This window comes from Oncorhynchus clarkii, chromosome 32 (genome assembly GCF_045791955.1).
Source record: "Oncorhynchus clarkii lewisi isolate Uvic-CL-2024 chromosome 32, UVic_Ocla_1.0, whole genome shotgun sequence".
Taxonomy (NCBI): Eukaryota; Metazoa; Chordata; class Actinopteri; order Salmoniformes; family Salmonidae; genus Oncorhynchus; species Oncorhynchus clarkii.
The window spans coordinates 17,540,989-17,566,100 of record NC_092178.1 but is presented as its reverse complement, the minus strand read 5'-3'; the positions used below and the strand labels follow the sequence as shown (position 1 = coordinate 17,566,100).

At 44.8% G+C, this 25,112-nt stretch overlaps 1 protein-coding gene across 6 annotated transcripts in view; it reads right to left on the bottom strand.

The window, feature by feature from the left end:
• The window catches only part of LOC139392055 (catenin (cadherin-associated protein), alpha-like 1), a 139,416-nt gene that overhangs the window by 63,082 nt on the left and 51,222 nt on the right, over positions 1–25,112 (bottom strand). For all 6 annotated transcript variants that reach the window (XM_071139716.1, XM_071139720.1, XM_071139718.1 and 3 more), the window contains exon 2: positions 4,117–4,306. In XM_071139716.1, coding sequence (XP_070995817.1) covers positions 4,117–4,306 — 190 coding nt within the window. The remainder of the gene's footprint in view (positions 1–4,116; positions 4,307–25,112) is intronic.

The window sequence follows — 25,112 nt, the reverse complement described above, 5'->3', positions numbered from 1 at the left end:
GGCCATTCTAACACCTGGATATGTTTATTTTTGAACCATTCCATTGTAGATTTTGCTTTATGTTTTGGATCATTGTCTTGTTGGAAGACAAATCTTCGTCCCAGTCTCAGGTCTTTTGCAGACTCCATCAGGTTTTCTTCCAGAATGGTCCTGTATTTGGCTCCATCCATCTTCCCATCAATTTTAACCATCTTCCCTGTCCCTGCTGAAGAAAAGCAGGCCCAAACCATGATGCTGCCACCACCATGTTTGACAGTGGGGATGGTGTGTTCAGCTGTGTTGCTTTTACGCCAAACATAACGTTTTGCATTGTTGCCAAAAAGTTCAATTTTGGTTTCATCTGACCAGAGCACCTTCTTCCACATGTTTGGTGTGTCTCCCAGGTGGCTTGTGGCAAACTTTAAACAACACTTTTTATGGATATCTTTAAGAAATGGCTTTCTTCTTGCCACTCTTCCATAAAGGCCAGATTTGTGCAATATACGACTGATTGTTGTCCTATGGACAGAGTCTCCCACCTCAGCTGTAGATCTCTGCAGTTCATCCAGAGTGATCATGGGCCTCTTGGCTGCATCTCTGATCAGTCTTCTCCTTGTATGAGCTGAAAGTTTAGAGGGACGGCCAGGTCTTGGTAGATTTGCAGTGGTCTGATACTCCTTCCATTTCAATATTATCGCTTGCACAGTGCTCCTTGGGATGTTTAAAGCTTGGGAAATCTTTTTGTATCCAAATCCGGCTTTAAACTTCTTCACAACAGTATCTCGGACCTGCCTGGTGTGTTCCTTGTTCTTCATGATGCTCTCTGCGCTTTTAACGGACCTCTGAGACTATCACAGTGCAGGTGCATTTTTTCGGAGACTTGATTACACACAGGTGGATTGTATTTATATTTATCATCATTAGTCATTTAGGTCAACATTGGATCATTCAGAGATCCTCACTGAACTTCTGGAGAGAGTTTGCTGCACTGAAAGTAAAGGGGCTGAATAATTTTGCACGCCCAATTTTTAAGTTTTTGATTTGTTAAAAAAGTTTGAAATATCCAATAAATGTCGTTCCACTTCATGATTGTGTCCCACTTGTTGTTGATTCTTCACAAAAAAATACAGTTTTATATCTTTATGTTTGAAGCCTGAAATGTGGCAAAAGGTCGCAAAGTTCAAGGGGGCCGAATACTTTCGCAAGGCACTGTATTTACCATATCATATGGAGACAGAAACATAAACCTAGACATAATTGCAAATGATTAAATCCTTCCAATAGAAAAAAACAAAAAACATTTAGTTACGAATTGAACTTTAATTAAATGAGTTGACTCTTCACATGGGATGATTTCACTGAACAACAAAAGAAAGGGAATATTGAGTGATCCCCAATGATCCATCGCATCTCCCAAAAACGTTTTCAACATACAGTACATCTGTAAAATGATAGTCTAGAAACTAAAGCTTTGGTTGTCTTCCTCTCAGGCTTCCATGTCTTCTCCCTGGACCTCCTCAATGTCCACCTCTTGAACATCAGACTCTGAGGCCTCATTTTCACTGTCACTTTCCAACCTTGTTGAGGATGGCTCGTTGTCGGGCTCAAAAAGCCTCAAATTTGCCCAGATGGCCACCAATTTTTCAAGCCTTGTATTGGTCAGCCTGTTGCGTGCTTTGGTGTGTGTGTTCCAAAACAAGGACCAGTTGCGCTGTTCGTGGGATTTGGAGGCTGATGGAGGCAACAGGGGAAAGAGCCTCAGATCCACAACGTCCCTTCCACCAGGTGGCTGATGAGATATGTTGGCACGATTGCCATATTGCATCTCCATCCCAAAGCCCTTGCTTGGAAGTGTACTTCACCAGACTGCCAAGAACCTTTCCCTCAGCCAGGCCAAGGTGGCGAGACACAGTAGTGATGAAACCATAGGCCTTGTTGATCTCTGCACCAGACAGGATGCTCTTGCCAGCATACTTGGGGTCCAACATGTACGCTGCGGTGTGTTTGGGCTTCAGGCAGAAGTCTTCACGCTTTTTGATGTATTTAAGAACTACAGTTTCCTCTGCTTGGAGCAACAGTGAAGTGGGCAGGGCAGTATGGATTTCTTCTCTTACATCTGCAAGCAGTCTGAATATTAGTCAGGATGGCATTGTCTCCCTAAATCCGTGCAATGGCTACTGCTATAGGTTTCAGGAGTTTCAGGCTGCTTACTACTCTCTCCCAAAATACATCATCCAGGAGGATCCTCTTGATGGGGCTGTCCATATCAGCAGACTGTGATATGAACATTTATTGGAGAGACTCCTTCCCCTCCAGGAGGCTGTCAAACATGATGATAACACCACCCCAACGGGTGTTGCTGGGCAGATTCAATGTGAGGCGCTTATTCTTCTCACTTTGCTTGGTAAGGTAGATTTCTGCTATGACTTGATGACCCTTCACATACCTAACCATTTCCTTGGCTTTCTTGTAGAGTGTATCCATTGTCTGTCACCAGTGCAAATACCTTCTGTTGTCCAAGGTCATTGATGACTGCCTTCAACTCATCTGCAATGTAGAGACCGGTGTGTCTGGTGTACCTTGTGTCTGTGCTCTTGTAGAATACTGGTTGAGGGGTGGAGATGATATAGTTAATTATTCCTTGCCCACGAACATTCGACCACCCATCAGAGATGATTGCAATACAGTCTGCTTTCTCTATGATTTGCTTGACCTTCACTTGAACGCTGTTGAACTCTGCATCCAGCAAATGAGTATATAAAGCATGTCTGGTTGGAGGGGTGTATGCTGGGCGAAGAACATTCAGAAATCTCTTCCAATACACATTGCCTGTGAGCATCAGAGGGGAACCAGTTACAGACACAGCTTGAGCAAGACATTCATCAGCATTTCTCTGACTACGTTCCTCCATTGGGTCAAAAAAACTTCTGATTACAGGAGGACCATGAGTTGTTGCTATCAATAATGTTATGACGCTGGCCTGGGGGTAGGTTTATGACAGTCATAAATACCTCTCCCTCCCTTTTTCCTCTCTCTACCCTACTGATGTAACTATTGGAAATCCCTTGGTTAACATATAGAGTCTGGGAACATCAGGTGGGGGGAAATTAACCACTTTTCGTCCAACGCTATAACCACCATCCGGCATAGCCAAAAACACGACAATAAGGTGTCTGATTCATAATTTTCACCTTGAATAGAAGTAGAGGGACTTTTGTCAGAGGTTGCTTGTTGTGAGTGCTGAGGGAACGTTATGCACTTGGTCAGATGATTCTGCAGCTTTGTTGCATTCTTCACATATGATTTGGCACAGTATTTGCAAATGTACACAACTTTTCCTTCTACATTAACTGCAGTGAAATGTCTCCACACATGAGATAGTGCTCGTGGCATTTTCCTGTAAAGATTAGATTTTTATTTTATTTTTTAATCTGAATACAATTCCCTGTGCAGATAAATAGTTAAGCAGTTAGATTAAACAAGTCCTTTGTAAGACAAATGTTTTAGAATGAAACATGTATGGAAATAAATGAACTACCACTCCTCGGCAAGCTAAAACCCACATCGTAGCAAAAACGAACTAGCAGAAATGGTTAATATATTAGAAATGATTTAAACGCACTTTGCTATAGGGTACTATTTACCAGTTAACAAAAAATAACGTATGTCATATAAAATATATTCACCCCACCCAGTATTGTAATCAAAACTTCCCAGAAAGCATGTAGTCCTTGGTTCATATAATATGTAGCGCAGGCTCGATAGCATCTCATTAGGGTGCAAGATCTTGAGAATCAGCTGTACATGTGATGGAAGAATGAACTGTGCATGCAGAGGGTTGCAATTCCATTGAACTGGGGATAGTTTAACCACAATATGCCACAAGACCTAGAATGGCCTTCTCTGTATCCCACAAAAAAGGTTCCCTGTTATAAGCTCATTTCTGTTGTGAATTTAAGCACAATTCGCCAAATTCAAGGGCTTAACTTCCCATGGAAAGTTTCCGACCCATTTTAAACATTTATTTATGATGAAAACAGCAAAAACACTCCCTTCGTTGGACTGCATTTAAAATTCTTCCCTATAGAGTGTACTAGGATGCCATTTAGGATGTAATTCAGACGCAGATCCAGTTACCTGCTCTGCGGGCCTCGAAGCAGGCCATGCCCATCTCCTCCTTCAGCTCCTCATTCTCCACGGCAATGGCCTCACCCACGGCAACGAAGCGACCCACAGCAACACTAACAGCCTGGCCCACCCTTTGTATGGCCTGCTGCGTCCTCTCAGACTTCTTTGGTTTGTCTTTGTGATTGATCAGGGTGGTGATCTAGAAGGATACAGAGACAGAGACTAGTCAGTGAGGTGTGCCTTGTGTGTTTGTAATATAGGTGTACAGCAGTGGTCGCCAACCGGTCGATCGCGATGAATTTCTGTGATAAACCCAACAATAAAGCCGTGCGTTCCTATTCTTTCAGTTTCCTGCTGTTGACGGTAGGTGCACTTGATTCAGCAGCCCTAGCGCCGGGAAGGCAAAGTGTTCCCATTTTAAACCATTTCATGTGTCTGAAGGTAGAACTCCGCCTACCCGGCAGGCCCAGAGAGCACATCAAGTGCACCTATAGGCCTAATGCTAGTCAATCAGATATTTCAGATCACCGTGTCTACACAGTTTCCTCGCTCCATAGACTGTAAAAAGAAGCCTTGAACTCACAGCAAAGTTGATCCTGTGAGATTTCAGAACATTTAAAACCATGAGTAGAGAGAAATTCAACGAATACAGCAGAGAGGTGCTGTTTTTATGAGTGAGTTCATGTTTAAGTTGTTATTCAGCACTGTCAACACTTAGTTCGTCAGTTTTATAAGCCATAAAATGTGAGTGTTTCGATAAGCTTGCGTCGTTGTTATTTCTCTGGTCATAGGAGTAACAACATTAATTGGTTCATGAGGCAGAAGTAATGCAGTGCAACTTAAGCCTCACAATCAGCTGGAAGACTGTGTCCCCTTTTCTCAGTTGAGGGAGGGAGAGAGGAGGGACAGTGAGTCGGGTGAGAGGCAGCCTCCCCTCAGACTGACCATCAGATGCAGGCCATCAGCACAGTAAACAAAACAAGCTAATTATTATGCTCACTCAGCTGTGCCTCACAAGTAATAGAACAAATGATCTATTACCAGTGTGATCATATACCTACAATTTTGAAATATAATTTAAAAAGATGGTCTGAGAAGAACAACATCGGCTGGGCAATTCAAGCGTAGCCAATATGCAGTGATAATGTTTTGGGCCTATAGCCTACTGCACAAACCTCATTGCTACAGAACTGTTTTTAATTAGTTAATGTTGCATAGGCTCATGTTGTTGAAGTCATGTTTAAATAAATCTGAGTGGTAGATCTCGGCTTGCATTTTGACTCAGAAAGTGATCTTGACTCAGAAAAGGTTGTTGACCACTGGTGTATAGGAACCGTGTAAAGGAATCATATTTTGAAGTACCCGAGAATGCTGTCATAGCTGGTGAGGAAATGGTTAAGTCATTTGAAGATTGCTGCTGTCCTCAACCTGACAGCATACCAACCAGTTTCCCTAAAACAAATCACTGTCTTGTCATGGAACATTTCTAAATTAGACATACTATGATATTTTTACTTAGAGAATTGTCCATTGTATATGCTTGTGATTTTTTTTGCTGATGTAGGCTTGTTGTCTTGTGTGACTTAGTTAGCCTGGGTATACAGATAAGAGCTGGGTGCGACCGCAGTATGTATCATGACTCAAGGCGAGACCCAAATGCAGACACAGGAGGCAGATGGTTGGAGTTTAAGATGTTTAATACATCCAAAGGGGAGGAGGCAAGAGAATGGTCGTGGACAGGCAAAATGTCAATATCAGTTCAGAGTCCAGGAGGTCCTGAAGGGCAGGCAGGCTCGAGGTCAGGGCAGGCAGAATGGTCAGGCAGGTCGGGCATAGAGTCCAGAAAACAGACAATGGTTCGAACCGGGAGGACTAGCAAAAGGAGAATAGAAAAAGGAGTACGGGAAAAAATATGCTGGTTGACTTGATAAACATACAAGACGAACTGGCACAGAGAGATAGGAAACACAGGGATAAATACACTGGGGAAAATAAGTGACACCTGGAGGGGATGGAGACAATCACAAGGACAGGTGAAACAGATCAGGGTGTGACAGTTTGTGACATCCTGTTTGAACTATCTGCAGGAACTCCTCTGTGTGGAAACTTGCAGGAAAGATCAGACAATGGTGGCAACATCAGCTATCTTAATCTACAAAGACAAGCTAAATGCCTTTTTTATACACTATGTTCCCCACCCCTGTTTACACACATCTGCTAACTGCCACATAGACAAAAAGATTGAACCTTTTTATAAAAGCTGAGAGACAACTCTGTTCGTTGGGCCTTAACTTAGTACTGTTGAAGAGCATAGTTGACTGCTCCATTTTTTCAAATCTTATAATAAAGTTGTTGTTTGAAGATTCTGCAGTCTCTCTTCTCTTCGAACAGTTAAAATCCCCTACAGTCTACACAGTAACAGTGAGTGGGTTAAATCACTGGGGGAAAAAGCCATATTACAAAGCCATTATTATGTGTTGCGATAATTGCGTTGTTTGCTCTATAATCAGTTAGTTCATATGCCTTGACGCCATTATATATTGGCCTATAGGCCCAGAATAAATTCAGCCACACCTTTGTTTCATCACAAAACCGGAGAGCAACATCTGTCCGGTGAAGTCCACAAAACATATTGCATGTAACAAACAGTTACATTACCTGCAGCATGGTCAAGCAAGTTACCATTTCCAACATTTTCGGACTACTAAACAACTATTGATTTAGAACACCAGAGAGTTACTGCAAGTTGCAAAGAAAACAGGAGCTGCCACCACTATTTCAGCACCATTTCAACTTTAACATTTCAACATCTTCAAATCACATATGATTAGTCTAATACAGTGACAACTAAAAGATACCAAAAACAATTTAGTCCAATCAACATAAGCTAAATATGATGTGGCTGTCCATAGTACTAATTTGTGTGTGTGTGTACGTGTGTGTGTGTGCGTGCGCGCTCGCAAGTAGAGAAAACATGTGAACTCACCCTACTTTTAGAGAAACGCCAATGCCATCCCCCTCTCTTTCATGTTGCCAAAATGGTATATGATTCTGTATGATTCTGATTGGCTACCTGGCTAAAATGCTTTCTCACTAGCCTAACTTCATGGGCAACGATGAGCCAGCTAGTTAACACTAGCCTTCTACATCAGGCAAGGGGCACAATGTATGAATTTATGGTTGGATCAGAATCACCGTTATAATCATTGGCCAGTACTGAGAATTAAGTAAAACCACAAGACCAAATCCCTATTTCCATCCATTACTAATTTAGGAAACGGTCAATTTGAGTTAGCTAGCCACTGGAGGACAACAACAATATCGAGATGCAACAATTCAAGTTTATTCTGTCAATGGCGTTTGGCTTGATGTGATGTGATTGGTGTGAAGCCAAATCCAAACTGGCTTCCCTTGACACTTTTTTTTGGTGGACCAGGACCATTCACAGTTGAGCTCGCTCAGTTTAGCTCAACATTGATTGGCTATTATTTCATAATTTGTTTATTAAGGGCGGCCAAATGCTCACTGGCTTCTCTTGCATTCAATGCTGCGGGCGGCAACAATATTATCCTCTTTTTGACCAGACAGCATCAGTACGGGCGGCAACAATATCATCCTCTTTATGACAAGACAGCATCAGATACATGGGCTATCCATACAGAGACAGAGGTGCTCTGTTTCATTCGCTCGGCTACTTTCTCTGGTGAGATACATTCAGCCTTTTGCAAATTGAACGACAATTATGAAACAAAGAAAGATACATAATTTATTTATATATATAAATATATATATTAATTTTGGGGGGAAATCCTGGTTTCCTTAGGCATCCATCCAGCCTCAGGACTACCTGGCATGATGACTCCTTGCTGTCTCCAGTCCACCTGGCCGTGCTGCTGCTCCAGTTTCAACTGTTCTGCCTGCGGCTATGGAACCCTGACCTGTTCACCGGACGTGCTACCTGTCCCAGACCCGCTGTTTTCAACTCTCTAGAGACAGCAGGAGCGGTAGAGATACTCTTAATGATCGGCTATGAAAAACCAACTGACATTTACTCCTGAGGTGCTGACTTGCTGCACCCTCGACAACTACTGTGATTATTATTATTTGACCATGCTGGTCATTTATGAACATTTGAACATCTTGGCCATGTTCTGTTATAATCTCCACCCGGCACAGCCAGAAGAGGACTGGCCATCCCTCATAGCCTGGTTCCGCTCTAGGTTTCTTCCTAGGTTTTGGCCTTTCTAGGGAGTTTTTCCTAGCCACCGTGCTTCTACACCTGCATTGCTTGCTGTTTGGGGTTTTAGGCTGGGTTTCTGTACAGCACTTTGAGATATCAGCTGATGTAAGAATCAATTTGAGTCTACCCCGTCCACTGTACAGCACGTAAACACAGGCCGTGTTTCTACCTCTTTCCCCAAGTGAATACACGGAAGAAAAGTCGAAATGATAATTATTTTTTTTTCACGGAGAGACAGAGAACTGTTTGCTGATTTCCTATGGAGTAACAGGTGGAGAGCCGGCAGTGAGACAGCAGGAGAGAAGAGGTGTGTCCTATAGCTCAGCATCTACACCCACACACACACACACCCACACAGTCACACGCACTGACACTAGGGCTGTGAACGTTTAAACAAAATTAGAATCGTTAACGTTTAGAAAAAACGTTTTCCCTTTACAAAACAAAACAAAAGTCACAAAACTACCACTAACAGGTCCCGATCATCATCATAAAGACAAAAATACAAATTATACAAATACCTAATGCAACAATGCTGTAACGCTACTTTTTGCCACAGACATAAAACGCTCAGCACGTCTTCGTTGTTAACAGTTGAAAAAATGGCAGTGAGACAGGGAAGCAACCGCAGTGAAGTCCTGTATGACAATACTTTGACAAGTTAAACGAGAAGGTGGTGAAATACACAGTGGAACTGAGCTAGAGTGGCAGTACAGATGCAATACTTAACCATCTAAAAAGGGGGGCACCGTGAGACCCCGAAACTGTGCAGGCCACTAACAACAGACATTAGACAGGTTCACGTAAAAGAAGTGCAAGAAGGGACGGAGTGAAAGAAATCACAGCACTGATTACAGAAACGATTCCAGTTGATATGCAGCCATGGTCAATGGTAGAGGATGTCGGCTTTACTGCTCTGACGGCACATCTAGAAGAACCAAATTGTACAATGATTGCTCTGCAAGTACAAAGTGCAAGCTTTAAAACCCCCCATGCATGGCGTTAAAAACAAATGGTTGGATGTCTATGAACACGCTGTCATACATCACTGCAATGAGTCATCACATTGATGAGAGGTGGGATATGAACTCCCATGTACTGAAGACCAGTAGCAGTCAGTGCCGTTTAAGATGATGGATGATTTCAGACTTTTTTTTTCATGAGCATGGCCTTATTTCTATTTTTGCATATTGGATGACTGTCATTCATATTCCATTCACCAGTTCAATGTAACATCGAAAGGTTTAGGCTACTACATGATACTCAAATTTTCCCTATACCCATCATGAGGGTACTACAATCTAGCATATGAATGAAAGTGTACAACGTAGGTGCACACAGGTCGAGAGAAACATTTGAGATGACAGACAGTGACACATGGACAGACAGTGACACATTCAATACTGCCTTGTATACAATACCGCCTTACCTGCATCTAGCTTATCTAGGGTGTGATCATTAGTCCAACAGTTGTAAATAAGAGTTTCTATTAGACAAATTCTAGTATTTTTATCCATGTTTCTTTGCTTCCAGAATCGGCGGAATGAATACACCCTTGATCACGAATAAACACAGTTCACATTGTATTCCTTCTCGCCTTTATGCACTCTCCTCCTCTCACCTTTTCTCTTTGTTTGTGGACTCCAATGAACAACACATCAGCTGTATGTGACTAGGCATTGGACTAATAACCGAAAGGTTGCAAGATCAAAACCCCGAGCTGACAAGGTACAAATCTGTCGCTCTACCCCTGAACGAGGCAGTTAACCCACAGTTCCTAGGCCGTCATTTATTGAAAATAAGAATTTGTTCTTAACTGACTTGCCTAGGTAAAAAAAGTAACAATTCCCTGTTTTAGGTCAGTTAGGATCATCACTATATTTTAAGAATGTGAAATGTCAGAATAATAGTAGAGAGAATGATTTATTTCAGCTTTTATTTCTTTCATCACATTCCCAGTGGGTCAGAAGTTTACATACACTCAATTAGTATTTGGTAGCATAGCTTTTAATTTGTTTAACTTGGGTCAAATGTTTCGGGTAGTCTTCACAAGCTTCCCACAATAATTTTTGCCCATTCCTCCTGACAGAGCTGGTGTAACTGAGCCAGGTTAGTAGGCCTCCTTGCTCGCTCACACCTTTTCAGTTCTGCCCAAAATGATCTATAGGATTGAGGTCAGGGCTTTGTGATTTCTCCAATACCTTGACTTTGTTGTCCTTAAGCCAATTTGCCACAATGTTGGAAGTATGCTTGGGGTCATTGTCCATTTGGTAGACCCATTTGCGACCAAGATTTAACTTCCCGACGGATGTCTTGAGATGATGCTTCAATATATCCACATCATTTTCCTTCCTCATGCTGCCATCTATTTTGTGAAGTGCACTAATCCTTCCTGCGGCAAAGCACCCCCACAACATGATGCTGCCACCCGCTTGATTCACGGTTGGGATGGTGTTTTTCGGCTTGCAAGCATCCCCCTTTTTCCTCCAAACATAACAATGGTCATTATGACCAAACAGTTCTATTTTTGTTTCATCAGACCAGAGGACATTTCACCAAAAAGTACGATCTTTGTCCCCATGTTTAGTTCCAAACCGTAGTCTGGATTTTGGAGCAGTGGTTTCTTTCTTGCTGAGCGGCCTTTCAGGTTATGTCGATATAGGACTCATTTTACTGTGGATATAGATGCTTTTGTACCTGTTTCCTCCAGCATCTTCACAAAGTCCTTTGCTGTTGTTCTGTGATTGACTTGCACTTTTTGCACTAAAGTATGTTCATCTCTAGGGGACAGAATGCGTCTCCTTCCTGAGCGGTATGACAGCTGGGTGGTCCCATGGCGTTTATACTTGCGTACTATTGTTTGTACAGATGAGCGTGGTACCTTCAGGTACCTTGTACAGATGAATGTGGTACCTTCAGGTTTGGAAATTGCTCCCAAGGATGAACCAGACTTGTGGAGGTCTATAATATTTTTCCTGATGTCTTGGCTGATTTCTTTGATTTTCCCATGATGTCAAGAAAAGAGGCACTGAGTTTAAAGGTAGTCCTTGAAATACATCCACAGTTACACCTCCAATTGACACAAATGATGTCAATTAGACTTTAAGAAGCTTCTAAAGCCATGACATCATTTTCGTGAATTTTCCGAGCTGTTTAAAGGCACAGTCAACTTAGTGTATGTAAACTTCTGACCCACTGGAAATGTGATGCCATGAATTTAAAGTGAAATAATTTGTCTGTAAACAATTGTTGGAAAAAGTAGATGTCCTAACCGATTTGCCAAAACTACAGTTTGTTAACAATACATTTGTGGAGTCGTTGAAAAATGAGTTTTAATGACTCCAACCTAAGTGTATGTAAACTTCCGACTTCAACTGTATGTACAGTGCCTTGCGAAAGTATTCGGCCCCCTTGAACTTTGCGACCTTTTGCCACATTTCAGGCTTCAAACATAAAGATATAAAACTGTATTTTTTTGTGAAGAATCAGCAACAAGTGGGACACAATCATGAAGTGGAACGACATTTATTGGATATTTCAAACTTATGTGCAAATCAAAAACTGAAAAATTGGGCGTGCAAAATTATTCAGCCCCCTTAAGGTAATACTTTGTAGCGCCACCTTTTGCTGCGATTACAGCTGTAAGTCGCTTGGGGTATGTCTCTATCAGTTTTGCACATCGAGAGACTGACATTTTTCCCATTCCTCCTTGCAAAACAGCTCGAGCTCAGTGAGGTTGGATGGAGAGCATTTGTGAACAGCAGTTTTCAGTTCTTTCCACAGATTCTCGATTGGATTCAGGTCTGGACTTTGACTTGGCCATTCTAACACCTGGATATGTTTATTTTTGAACCATTCCATTGTAGATTTTGCTTTATGTTTTGGATCATTGTCTTGTTGGAAGACAAATCTCCGTCCCAGTCTCAGGTCTTTTGCAGACTCCATCAGGTTTTCTTCCAGAATGGTCCTGTATTTGGCTCCATCCATCTTCCCATCAATTTTAACCATCTTCCCTGTCCCTGCTGAAGAAAAGCAGGCCCAAACCATGATGCTGCCACCACCATGTTTGACAGTGGGGATGGTGTGTTCAGCTGTGTTGCTTTTACGCCAAACATAACGTTTTGCATTGTTGCCAAAAAGTTCAATTTTGGTTTCATCTGACCAGAGCACCTTCTTCCACATGTTTGGTGTGTCTCCCAGGTGGCTTGTGGCAAACTTTAAACAACACTTTTTATGGATATCTTTAAGAAATGGCTTTCTTCTTGCCACTCTTCCATAAAGGCCAGATTTGTGCAATATACGACTGATTGTTGTCCTATGGACAGAGTCTCCCACCTCAGCTGTAGATCTCTGCAGTTCATCCAGTGATCATGGGCCTCTTGGCTGCATCTCTGATCAGTCTTCTCCTTGTATGAGCTGAACGTTTAGAGGGACGGCCAGGTCTTGGTAGATTTGCAGTGGTCTGATACTCCTTCCATTTCAATATTATCGCTTGCACAGTGCTCCTTGGGATGTTTAAAGCTTGGGAAATTGGGAAAACTTTTTGTATCCAAATCCGGCATTAAACTTCTTCACAACAGTATCTCGGACCTGCGTGGTGTGTTCCTTGTTCATGATGCTCTCTGCGCTTTTAACGGACCTCTGAGACTATCACAGTGCAGGTGCATTTATACGGAGACTTGATTACACACAGGTGGATTGTATTTATCATCATTAGTCATTTAGGTCAACATTGGATCATTCAGAGATCCTCACTGAACTTCTGGAGAGAGTTTGCTGCACTGAAAGTAAAGGGGCTGAATAATTTTGCACGCCCAATTTTTCAGTTTTTGATTTGTTAAAAAAGTTTAAAATATCCAGTAAATGTCCTTCCACTTCATGATTGTGTCCCACTTGGTGTTGACTCTTCACAAAAAAATACAGTTTATATCTTTATGTTTGAAGCCTGAAATGTGGAAAAAGGTCGCAAAGTTCAAGGGGGCCGAATACTTTCGCAAGGCACTGTAGATATCCCATTTAACAAATCACCTGTTTCCAGCTACAATAGTCATTTACAACATTAACAATGTCTACACTGTATTTCTGATCACCTTGATGTTATTATAATGGACAAAAAAATAGCTTTTCTACCAAAAACAAGTACATTTCTAAGTGACCCCAAACTTTTGAACGGTACTGTATATATTTTTTAAAGTCAGTTAAGAACAAATTGTTATTTACAATGACGGCCTACCAAAAGGCAAAAGGCCTTCTGTGAGGACGGAGGACTCACCAATCAATGAGAAACTTGACCCTGTCTCTCACTCATAAACTTTGCCAGTCTTGGGGTCAGTGTGGCAACAGCAGTGATCATGCTTTTCTCCAAGTCGAGTCTGTACCTGTTCTTGGTCTTGATTAGAGTCATGGATGAAAATGTCATTTCACATACATATGTAGATCCAAAGGGTAGCAGTTCATTCAGTGCTTGCTTCCCCAAATCAGGATATTCCTTCTCCACATCCCACCAGAACTGTGACAGTCTTGTCTCTGAGTACCTCATCTTCATGCCATGGCCTGAGGACACATCCAGAAGATTATCCTGCAGTCTGGTAGGAATGTTGTTGTTGGTACTGTAAGTCATGAAAGGATTTACACACCCAGTCAAGTTTGGCAGACTTGTTTTCAATGTCAGGGAAGTAGGAGTAGAACTCACTGTTGAGATTGGGTAAATGTGAGCTAACTATTTGCACGATAGGAGCTCTGTCAACATCGTATGTAGAAAGGTAGGTGTCAAGCTGCTTGAAACAACTTCTATCCCCATCTTCACATTTATTCTCCCATAGTTTGATCTTCTTGATCTTACATGTTTAGAATGTGTGTGTCAAATACAAATTACATCTAGACACTGTTTCCCTAGTAGAGCACACAAAAAACTATACATACCTTGGCCTAAACATCAGAGCCACAGGTAACTTCCACAAAGCTGTGAACGATCTGAGAGACAAGGCAAGAAGGGCATTCTATGCCATCAAAAGGAACATAAGATTCGACATACCAATTAGGATCTGGCTAAAAATACTTTAATCAGTTATAGAACTCATTGCTGTTCATGGTTGTGAGGTCTGGGGTCCGCTCACCAACCAAGAATTCACAAAATGGGACAAACACCAAATTGAGACTCTGCATGCAGAATTCTGCAAAAAGATCATATGTGTACAGCGTAAAACACCAAATAATGCATGCAGAGCAGAATTAGGCCGATACCCACTAATTATCAAAACTCAGAAAAGAGCCGTTAAATTCTACAACCACCTAAAAGGTAGCGATTCCCAAACCTTCCATAACAAAGCCAGCACCTACAGAGAGATGAACCTGGAGAAGAGCAAGCTGGACCTGGGGCTCTGTTCACAAACACAAACACACCCCACAGAGCCCTAGGACAGCAACACAATTAGACCCAACCAAATCATGAGAAAACAAAAAGATAAGTAATTGACACATTGTAAAGAATTCACACAAAAAACAGAGCAAACTAGAATGCTATTTGGCCCTAAACAGAGAGTACACAGTGGCAGAATACCAGACCACTGTGACTGACTGTGACTGACTCGTCGGATATGGCAGGGCTATTACAGACTACAAAGGGAAACCCAGACGTGAGCTGCCCAGTGACGCAAGCCTACCAGACGAGCTAAATGCCTTTTTAAAATGTATTTACATTTATTTAACCAGGTAGGCTAGTTGAGAACAAGTTCTCATTTACAACTGCGACCTGGCCAAGATAAAGCATAGCAGTGTGAACAGACAACAACACAGAGTTACACATGGAGTAAACAATAAACAAGTCAATAACACAGTAAGAAAAAAAAGAGTCTATATACATTGTGTGCAAAAGGCATGAGGAGGTAGGCGAATAATTACAATTTAGCAGATTAACACAGGAGTGATAAATGATCAGATGGTCATGTGCAGGTAGAGTGTGCAAAAGAGCAGAAAAGTAAATAAATAAAAACAGTATGGGGATGAGGTAGGTAAATTGGGTGGGCTATTTACCGATGGACTATATACAGCTGCAGAGATCGGTTAGCTGCTCAGATAGCAGATGTTTAAAGTTGGTGAGGGAGATAAAAGTCTCCAACTTCAGCGATTTTTGCAATTCGTTCCAGTCACAGGCAGCAGAGAACTGGAAGGAAAGGCGGCCAAATGAGGTGTTGGCTTTAGGGATGATCAGTGAGATACACCTGCTGGAGCGCGTGCTACAGGTGGATGTTGCCATCGTGACCAGTGAACTGAGATAAGGCGGAGCTTAGCATGGACTTGTAGATGACCTGGAGCCAGTGGGTCTGGCGACAAATATGTAGCGAGGGCCAGCCGACTAGAGGCATACAGGTCGCAGTGGTGGGTGGTATAAGGTGCTTTAGTAACAAAACGGATGGCACTGTGATAAACTGCATCCAGTTTGCTGAGTAGAGTATTGGAAGCTATTTTGTAGATGACATCGCCAAAGTCGAGGATCGGTAGGATAGTCAGTTTTACTAGGGTAAGTTTGGCGGCGTGAGTGAAGGAGGCTTTGTTGCGAAATAGAAAGCCGACTCAAGATTTGATTTTAGATTGGAGATGTTTGATATGAGTCTGGAAGGAGAGTTTACAGTCTAGCCAGACACCTAGGTACTTATAAATGTCCACATATTCTAGGTCGGAACCATCCAGGGTGGTGATGCTAGTCGGGTGTGCGGGTGCAGGCAGCGAACGGTTGAAAAGCATGCATTTGGTTTTACTAGTGTTTAAGAGCAGTTGGAGGCCACGGAAGGAGTGTTGTATGGCATTGAAGCTCGTTTGGAGGTTAAATAGCACAGTGTCCAAGGAAGGGCCAGAAGTATACAGAATGGTGTCATCTGCGTAGAGGTGGATCAGGGAATCGCCCGCAGCACGAGCAACATCATTAATATATATACAGAGAAAAGAGTCGGCCCGAGAATAGAACCCTGTGGCACCCCCATAGAGACTCGCTACGAGGCAAGCAACACTGAAGCATGCAATGAGAGCACCAGCTGTTCTGGATGACTGTGTGATAATGCTCTCGGTAGCCGATGAGAACAAAACATTTAAACAGGTCAACATTCACAAAGCCACTGGGCCAGACGGATTACCAGGACGTGTACTCAAAGCATGCGTGGACCAACTGTCAAGTGTCTTCACTGACATTTTCAACCTCTCCCTGACCGAGTCTGTAATACCTACACGTTTCAAGCAGACCACCATAGTACCTGTGCCCAAGGAAGTGAAGGTAACATTCAACACCATAGTGCCCACAAAGCTCATCACTAAGCTAAGGACACTGGGACTAAACACCCCCCTCTGCAACTGGATCCTGGACTTCCTGACGGGCCGATCCCAGGTGGTAAGAATATGCAACAACACAGGGGCCCCTCAGGGGTGTGTACTTAGTTCCCTTCTGTATTCCCTGTTCACACATGACTGCGTGGCCAAACATGATTCCAACACCATCATTAAGTTTGCTCAAGACACAAAAGTGGTAGGCCTGATCACCGACAATGATGAGACGGCCTATAGGGATGAGGTCAGAGAACTGGCAGTGTGGTGCAAGGACAACAACCTCTCCCTCAATGTGAGCAAGACAAAGGAGATGATCGTGGACTACAGGAAAAGGCGGGCCAAACAGGCACCCATTAACATCGACAGGGCTGTAGTGGAGCAGGTCTAGAGTTTCAAGTTCCTTGGTGTCCACATCACCAACGAACTATCCAAACATACCAAGACAGTCATGAAGAGGGCACGACAAAATCTTTTTTCCCTCAGGAGACTGAAAAGATTTGGCATGGGTCCCCAGATCCTCAAAAGGTTCTACAGCTGCACAATCGAGAGCATCCTGACCGGTTGCATCACCGCCTGGTATGGCAACTGCTCGGCAGCTGACCGTAAGGGGCTACAGAGGGTAGTGCGAACGGCCCAGTACACCATCCAGGACCTATATAATAGGTGGTGTCAGAGGAAAGCCCATAAAATTGTCAGAGACTCCAGTCATGTTATAGACTGTTTTCTCTGCTACCGCACAGAAAGCGGTACCGGAGAGCCAAGTCTAGGACCAAAAGGCTCCTCAACAGCTTCTTTCCCCAAACCATTAAGATTGCTAAACAATTCATAAAAATCGCCACCGGACAATTTACATTGACCCCTCCCCCCCACACTTTTGTACACTTCTGCAACTCGCTGTATGTTTGTTACCTATGCATAGTCCCTTTGCCCCCACCTACATGTACAGATTACCTCAACAAGCCTGTACCCCTGCACACTGACTCGGTACCGGTGCCCCCTGTATATAGCCTTGTTATTGTTATTGTGTTACTTTTAATTATGACTTTTTATTTTAGCCTACTTGGTAAATACTTTCTTCTTCTTGAACTGCACTGTTGGTTAAGGGCTTGTAAGTCAGCATTTAACAGTAAAGTCTACACTTCTTGTATTTGGTCCATGTGGCAAATAAAGTTAGATTTTATTTTATTTGACCGACAAGCTTTGACTATGTACAGACTCAGTGAGCATAGCCTTGCTATTGAGAAAAGCCGCCATAGGCGGTTCTGGCTCTAAAGAGAAAACAGGCTATGTGCACAATGCCCAAGAATGAGGTGGAAACTGAGCTGCACTTCCAAACCTCCTGCCAAATGTATGACCATATTAGAGACACATATTTCCCTCAGATTACACAGATGCACAAAGAATTTGAAAACAAACCCAATTTTAATAAACTCCAATATCTACTGGGTGAAATACCATAGTATGCCATCACAGCAGAAATATTTGTGACCTGTTGCCACAAGAAAAGGGCAACCAGTGAAGAACAAACACCATTGTAAATACAACCCATATTTATGTTCATTTATTTTCCATTTTGTACTTTAACTATTTGCACATCGTTACAACACTGTATATTGACATAATATTATTTTGGAACTTCTGAGTGTAATGTTTACTGTTCATATTATTGTTTATTTCACTTTTGTTTGTTATCTCCTTCACTTGATTTGGCAATGTTAACATATGTTTCCCATGCCAATAAAGCCCCTTGAATTGAGAGAGAGAGAGCGAGAGAGAGAGAGAGAGAGAGAACAGAGCCACAGCCCACTCTTCAACCCACTCTTCAAACAGAACAGAACCACAGCCCATTCTTCAGTCAGAACAGAACCACAGCCCACTCTTCAGTCAGAACAGAACCACAGCCCACTCTTCAGTCAGAACAGAACAGAAGCACCAGGCACATTAAGTGGAAGGGGGGCGGCGGGTGAGTATGTGACGCCACAGGTAACCGAGTGGAACGTGATGGTCGGTTTAGTGACGTGTCCCTGAACAGGAGGATAATCGGGAAACTACAGAACATGTAACAGAGCAAATCTCTGTGTTTCTCTCTCTCTCTTTTTCTTTCTCTCTCCCCATCTCTGCCTTTCTCCCTCTCTCTCCTTCCCTCTCTCTTTCCATGTGTGACAACAGCGCTGCCTGGTCAGGATTAGAGCCACTAGTTATGCTGCCATCAAACCAAGGAGCTCTTGCTGACTCACCCACAGAAAGAAATAGGCATTCTATAGGAAAAGGGAAATGTTATTTATGTCCTGAAGCCTGAATACTGGATAAGTTATACTACAGTATATGACAGTATAGGCCCATGGTGACTCAGTGATAGAGTTACCATATGTCACACTGTACTCAACCTCTGTAAAAGGTTAGAATGTTTGGCCTGAATTTAAATCAACAACATGACAGTGACATTTACATAAAAGTCATGGGTTCAAAGTCTCTGCCCCTGTGTATGGTGTGTGTGTGTGTGTGTATGGTGTGTATGGTGTGTGTGTGTGTGTGTGTGTGTGTGTGTGTGTGTGTGTGTGTGTGTGTGTGTGTGTGTGTGTGTGGTGTATATGTGTGTATGTTGTGTGTGCGTGCATGCATGTGTATGTGTGCGTGTGCATGCATGTGTATGTGTATGTGCATGCATGTGTATGTATGTGTGTATGTGCATGCATAAATGTGTATGGTGTATCTGGCAGGATTAGGGCTGCCTGGGGCTGTCTGTAAACAGGAAACTGGAAGGGTTAGGGCTGCCTGGGGCTGTCTGTAAACAGGAACCTGGCAGGGTTAGGGCTGCCTGGGGCTGTCTGTAAACAGGAACCTTGCAGGGTTAGGGCTGCCTGGGGCTGTCTGTAAACAGGAACCTGGCAGGGTTAGGGCTGCCTGGGGCTGTCTGTAAACAGGAACCTTGCAGGGTTAGGGCTGCCTGGGGCTGTCTGTAAACAGGAACCTGGCAGGATTAGGGCTGCCTGGGGCTGTCTGTAAACAGGAAACTGGAAGGGTTAGGGCTGCCTGGGGCTGTCTGTAAACAGGAACCTGGCAGGGTTAGGGCTGCCTGGGGCTGTCTGTAAACAGGAACCTGGCAGGGTTAGGGCTGCCTGGGGCTGTCTGTAAACAGGAACCTGGCAGGGTTAGGGCTGCCTGGAGCTGTCTGTAAACAGGAACCTGGTCAGGGTTAGCGCTGCCTGGAGCTGTCTGTAAACAGGAACCTGGCAGGGTTAGGGCTGCCTGGGGCTGTCTGTAAACAGGAACCTGGCAGGGTTAGGGCTGTCTGGGGATGTCTGTAAACAGGAACCTGGCAGGGTTAGGGCTGCCTGGAGCTGTCTGTAAACAGGAACCTGGCAGGGTTAGGGCTACCCGGAGATGTCTGTAAAGAGGAACCTGGCAGGGTTAGGGCTACCTGGGGCTGTCTGTAAACAGGAACCTGGCAGGGTTAGGGCTGCCTGGAGCTGTCTGTAAACAGGAACCTGGCAGGGTTAGGGCTGCTTGGGGATGTCTGTAAATAGGAACCTGGCAGGGTTAGGGCTGCCTGGAGCTGTCTGTAAACAGGAACCTGGCAGGGTTAGGGCTACCTGGAGATGTTTGTAAAGAGGAATCTGGCAGGGTTAGGGCTATCTGGGCTGTCTGTAAACAGGAACCTGCCAGGGTTAGGGCTACCTAGGTCTGTTTGTAAACAGGAACCTGGCAGGGTTAGGGATACCTGGGGATGTCTATAAACATGAACCTGGCAGGGTTAGGGCTACCTGGGGCTGTCTGTAAACAGGAACCTGGCAGGGTTAGGGCTACCTAGGGCTGTTTGTAAAAAAGAACCTGGCAGGGTTTGGGCTACCTAGGGCTGTTTGTAAACAGGAACTTGGCAGGGTTAGGGCTACCTAGGGCTGTTTGTAAACAGGACCCTGGCAGGGTTTGGGCTACCTAGGGCTGTTTGTAAACAGAAACCTGGCAGGGTTAGGGCTACCTGGGGCTGTTTGTAAACAGGAACCTGGCAGGGTTAGGGCTGCCTGGAGCTGTCTGTAAACAGGAACCTGGCAGGGTTAGGGCTGCCTGGGGTGTCTATAAATAGAAACCTGGCAGGGTTAGGGCTGCCTGGAGCTGTCTGTAAACAGGAACCTGGCAGGGTTAGGGCTACCTGGAGATGTCTGTAAAGAGGAACCTGGCAGGGTTAGGGCTATCTGGGGCTGTCTGTAAACAGGAACCTGGCAGGGTTAGGGCTGCCTGGAGCTGTCTGTAAACAGGAACCTGGCAGGGTTAGGGCTACCCGGAGATGTCTGTAAAGAGGAACCTGGCAGGGTTAGGGCTACCTGGGGCTGTCTGTAAACAGGAACCTGGCAGGGTTAGGGCTGCCTGGAGCTGTCTGTAAACAGGAACCTGGCAGGGTTAGGGCTGCCTGGGGATGTCTGTAAATAGGAACCTGGCAGGGTTAGGGCTGCCTGGAGCTGTCTGTAAACAGGAACCTGGCAGGGTTAGGGCTACCTGGAGATGTCTGTAAACAGGAACCTGGCAGGGATAGGGCTACCTAGGGCTGTTTGTAAACAGGAACCTGGCAGGTTTTGGGCTACCTAGGGCTGTTTGTAAACAGGAACTTAGCAGGGTTAGGGCTGCCTAGGGCTGTTTGTAAACAGGAACCTGGCAGGATTTGGGCTACCTAGGGCTGTTTGTAAACAGGAACCTGGCAGGGTTTGGGCTACCTAGGGCTGTCTGTAAACAGGAACCTGCCAGGGTTTGGGCTACCTGGGGCTGTTTGTAAACAGGAACCTGGCAGGGTTTGGCCTACCTAGGGCTGTTTGTAAACAGGAACCTGGCAGGGTTTGGGCTGCCTGGAGCTGTCTGTAAACAGGAACCTGGCAGGGTTAGGGCTACCTGGAGATGTCTGTAAAGAGGAACCTGGCAGGGTTAGGGCTATCTGGGGCTGTCTGTAAACAGGAACCTGGCAGGGTTAGGGCTGCCTGGAGCTGTCTGTAAACAGGAACCTGGCAGGGTTAGGGCTGCCCGGAGATGTCTGTAAAGAGGAACCTGGCAGGGTTAGGGCTACCTGGGGCTGTCTGTAAACAGGAACCTGGCAGGGTTAGGGCTGCCTGGAGCTGTCTGTAAACAGGAACCTGGCAGGGTTAGGGCTGCCTGGGGATGTCTGTAAATAGGAACCTGGCAGGGTTAGGGCTGCCTGGAGCTGTCTGTAAACAGGAACCTGGCAGGGTTAGGGCTACCTGGAGCTGTCTGTAAACAGGAACCTGGCAGGGATAGGGCTACCTAGGGCTGTTTGTAAACAGGAACCTGGCAGGTTTTGGGCTACCTAGGGCTGTTTGTAAACAGGAACTTAGCAGGGTTAGGGCTGCCTAGGGCTGTTTGTAAACAGGAACCTGGCAGGGTTTGGGCTACCTAGGGCTGTTTGTAAACAGGAACCTGGCAGGGTTTGGGCTACCTAGGGCTGTTTGTAAACAGGAACCTGGCAGGGTTTGGGCTACCTAGGGCTGTTTGTAAACAGGAACCTGGCAGGGTTTGGGCTTTCTAGGGCTGTTTGTAAACAGGAACCTGGCAGGGTTTGGGCTTTCTAGGGCTGTTTGTAAACAGGAACCTGGCAGGGTTAGGGATACCTAGGGCTGTTTGTAAACAGGAACCTGGCAGGGTTAGGGATACCTGGGGCTGTTTGTAAACAGGAACCTGGCAGGGTTAGGGATACCTAGGGCTGTTTGTAAACAGGAACGCGGCAGGGTTAGGGATACCTGGGGCTGTCTGTAATCAGGAACCTGGCAGGGTTAGGGCTACCTGGGGCTGTCTGTAATCAGGAACCTGGCAGGGTTAGGGATACCTGGGGCTGTTTGTAAACAGGAACGCGGCAGGGTTAGGGATACCTGGGGCTGTCTGTAATCAGGAACCTGGCAGGGTTAGGGATACCTGGGGCTGTTTGTAAACAGGAACGCGGCAGGGTTAGGGATACCTGGGGCTGTTTGTAAACAGGAACCTGGCAGGGTTAGGGCTACCTGGGGCTGTTTGTAAACAGGAACCTGGCAGGGTTAGGGATACCTAGGGCTGTTTGTAAACAGGAACCTGGCAGGGTTAGGGATACCTGGGGCTGTTTGTAAACAGGAACCTGGCAGGGTTAGGGATACCTAGGGCTGTTTGTAAACAGGAACCTGGCAGGGTTAGGGATACCTGGGGATGTTTGTAAACAGGAACGCGGCAGGGTTAGGGCTACCTGGGGCTGTTTGTAAACAGGAACCTGGCAGGGTTAGGGATACCTAGGGCTGTTTGTAAACAGGAACCTGGCAGGGTTAGGGATACCTGGGGATGTTTGTAAACAGGAACGCGGCAGGGTTAGGGATACCTGGGGCTGTTTGTAAACAGGAACCTGGCAGGGTTAGGGATACCTGGGGATGTTTGTAAACAGGAACCTGGCAGGGTTAGGGATACCTGGGGATGTTTGTAAACAGGAACGCGGCAGGGTTAGGGATACCTGGGGCTGTTTGTAAACAGGAACCTGGCAGGGTTAGGGATACCTGGGGATGTTTGTAAACAGGAACCTGGCAGGGTTAGGGATACCTGGGGATGTTTGTAAACAGGAACCTGGCAGGGTTAGGGCTACCTGGGGATGTTTGTAAACAGGAACCTGGCAGGGTTAGGGCTACCTGGGGATGTTTGTAAACAGGAACGCGGCAGGGTTTGGGCTACCTGGGGCTGTCTGTAAACAGGAACGCGGCAGGGTTTGGGCTACCTGGGGCTGTCTGTAATCAGGAACGCGGCAGGGTGGAGAAACATATCACTGATACGTTGAGCCATGAGTGAAGAGGCTACCGTGTGTGTGTTGGGGGGTGTGTGTGTGTGTGTGTGTGTGTGTGTGTGTGTGTGTGTGTGTGTGTGTGTGTGTGTGTGTGTGTATGAGAGAGAGCTGCTATATGGGTCTAAACCCAAGGTCTAGACTATTGACCATAGATGGGCCCTGGGCCCTGGTCAAAAGTAGTGCAATTTAGGAGGCAGTCTATGTCCAATCTAATTAAGCAGGCCATTCAGTGGATGCTTTTTCTTGTTCAACAGCAGCAGAATTTGTGGTTGTCAGAGGTCAGGAAGAAGCACTGCAGAGTGTTATTCGTAGCTGGGAGCACACAGACTTAGATTTGAGTGTGACAAGCTGCAGACAGCACATATAGACAGACAGACAGACACTCACACACACACACACACACACACACACACACACACACACACACACACACACACACACACACACACACACACACACAGACACACACACACACACACACACACATCCCCCATGCATCCCAATGAGAACAGAACAGCCTCAGAGCATCAGAGCTGTGCTGCCTGCTGATGAAAATAAAAACCTGTCAAGGATTCAAGGTTTTAGAAAAAAAACAAGACTTCAAAGAACAAACAAAAACAAATGTTTACGACACATCAAAGCACCTCACCTGTACACAGATACACACACAAACACACACAAACACACACACAAACACACACAGAGAGCTTTGTCGTAATCAGCACAGAAGTGGACAGCTTACCGTTCCCTGCTTTTGACCAGACACAGACAATCAACTCAGTTGCAGCCACTCAGCTAAATCCATGCTGTTATCCATAATGGCATCTACAATTACACACACGTCACACTGCTGCAACAACAACAACCCACAATGGAAACAGAGGAGGATAGAGAATAGGCAGTGCTGTGTACGGTTTATGTTTGGGCTTACAGGAAGCATATTCCTGAAGGACACACTGTCTGACTATAAATCTGACTTTTAACAAAAGCTGGAAACACTTGTGGCAACCTCCTGTGGTTACTGACAGGTTGTGCTAAAAGACAGCTCAACAAAAGACTCCGTTTGGCATTTTGTCTTTCTCCCCTTGGTGTATTTCTTTCTTTGTGTAGTGTGTGTGTGTGTGCCTGTCTGTGTGCGAGTGCGTGGGTGTGCGCATGTGTATGTGAGTGTGTGTGTGTGTGTTTTTCTATTGTATTCTCCAAACGTAACATGTTTCTGAGAAGCAATCTTGAGACATTCCAGTTATTGGTAAATCCCATTGGGAAAATCCAGTCACTGCTTCTTAACACTGTGTCTCTGTCCCAGATGACACCCTATTCCCTACGTCGGGAATAGACAGAGCCTGTGTAATAGACAGAGCCTGTGTAATAGACAGAGCCTGTGTAATAGACAGAGCCTGTGTAATAGACAGAGCCTGTGTAATAGACAGAGCCTGTGTAATAGACAGAGCCTGTGTAACAGACAGAGCCTGTGTAATAGACAGAGCCTGTGTAATAGACAGAGCCTGTGTAATACCCAGCAAGTGTGAACAAGAGTAGCTTTGAAGCTCGTTATTTAAGCTCTTTATTTAACACACGTCTCAATAATTTCATCACATTTAATCACTTTTTATTAGAACAGATTACTTCGGCCCTGCTATTTCATTTGGAATC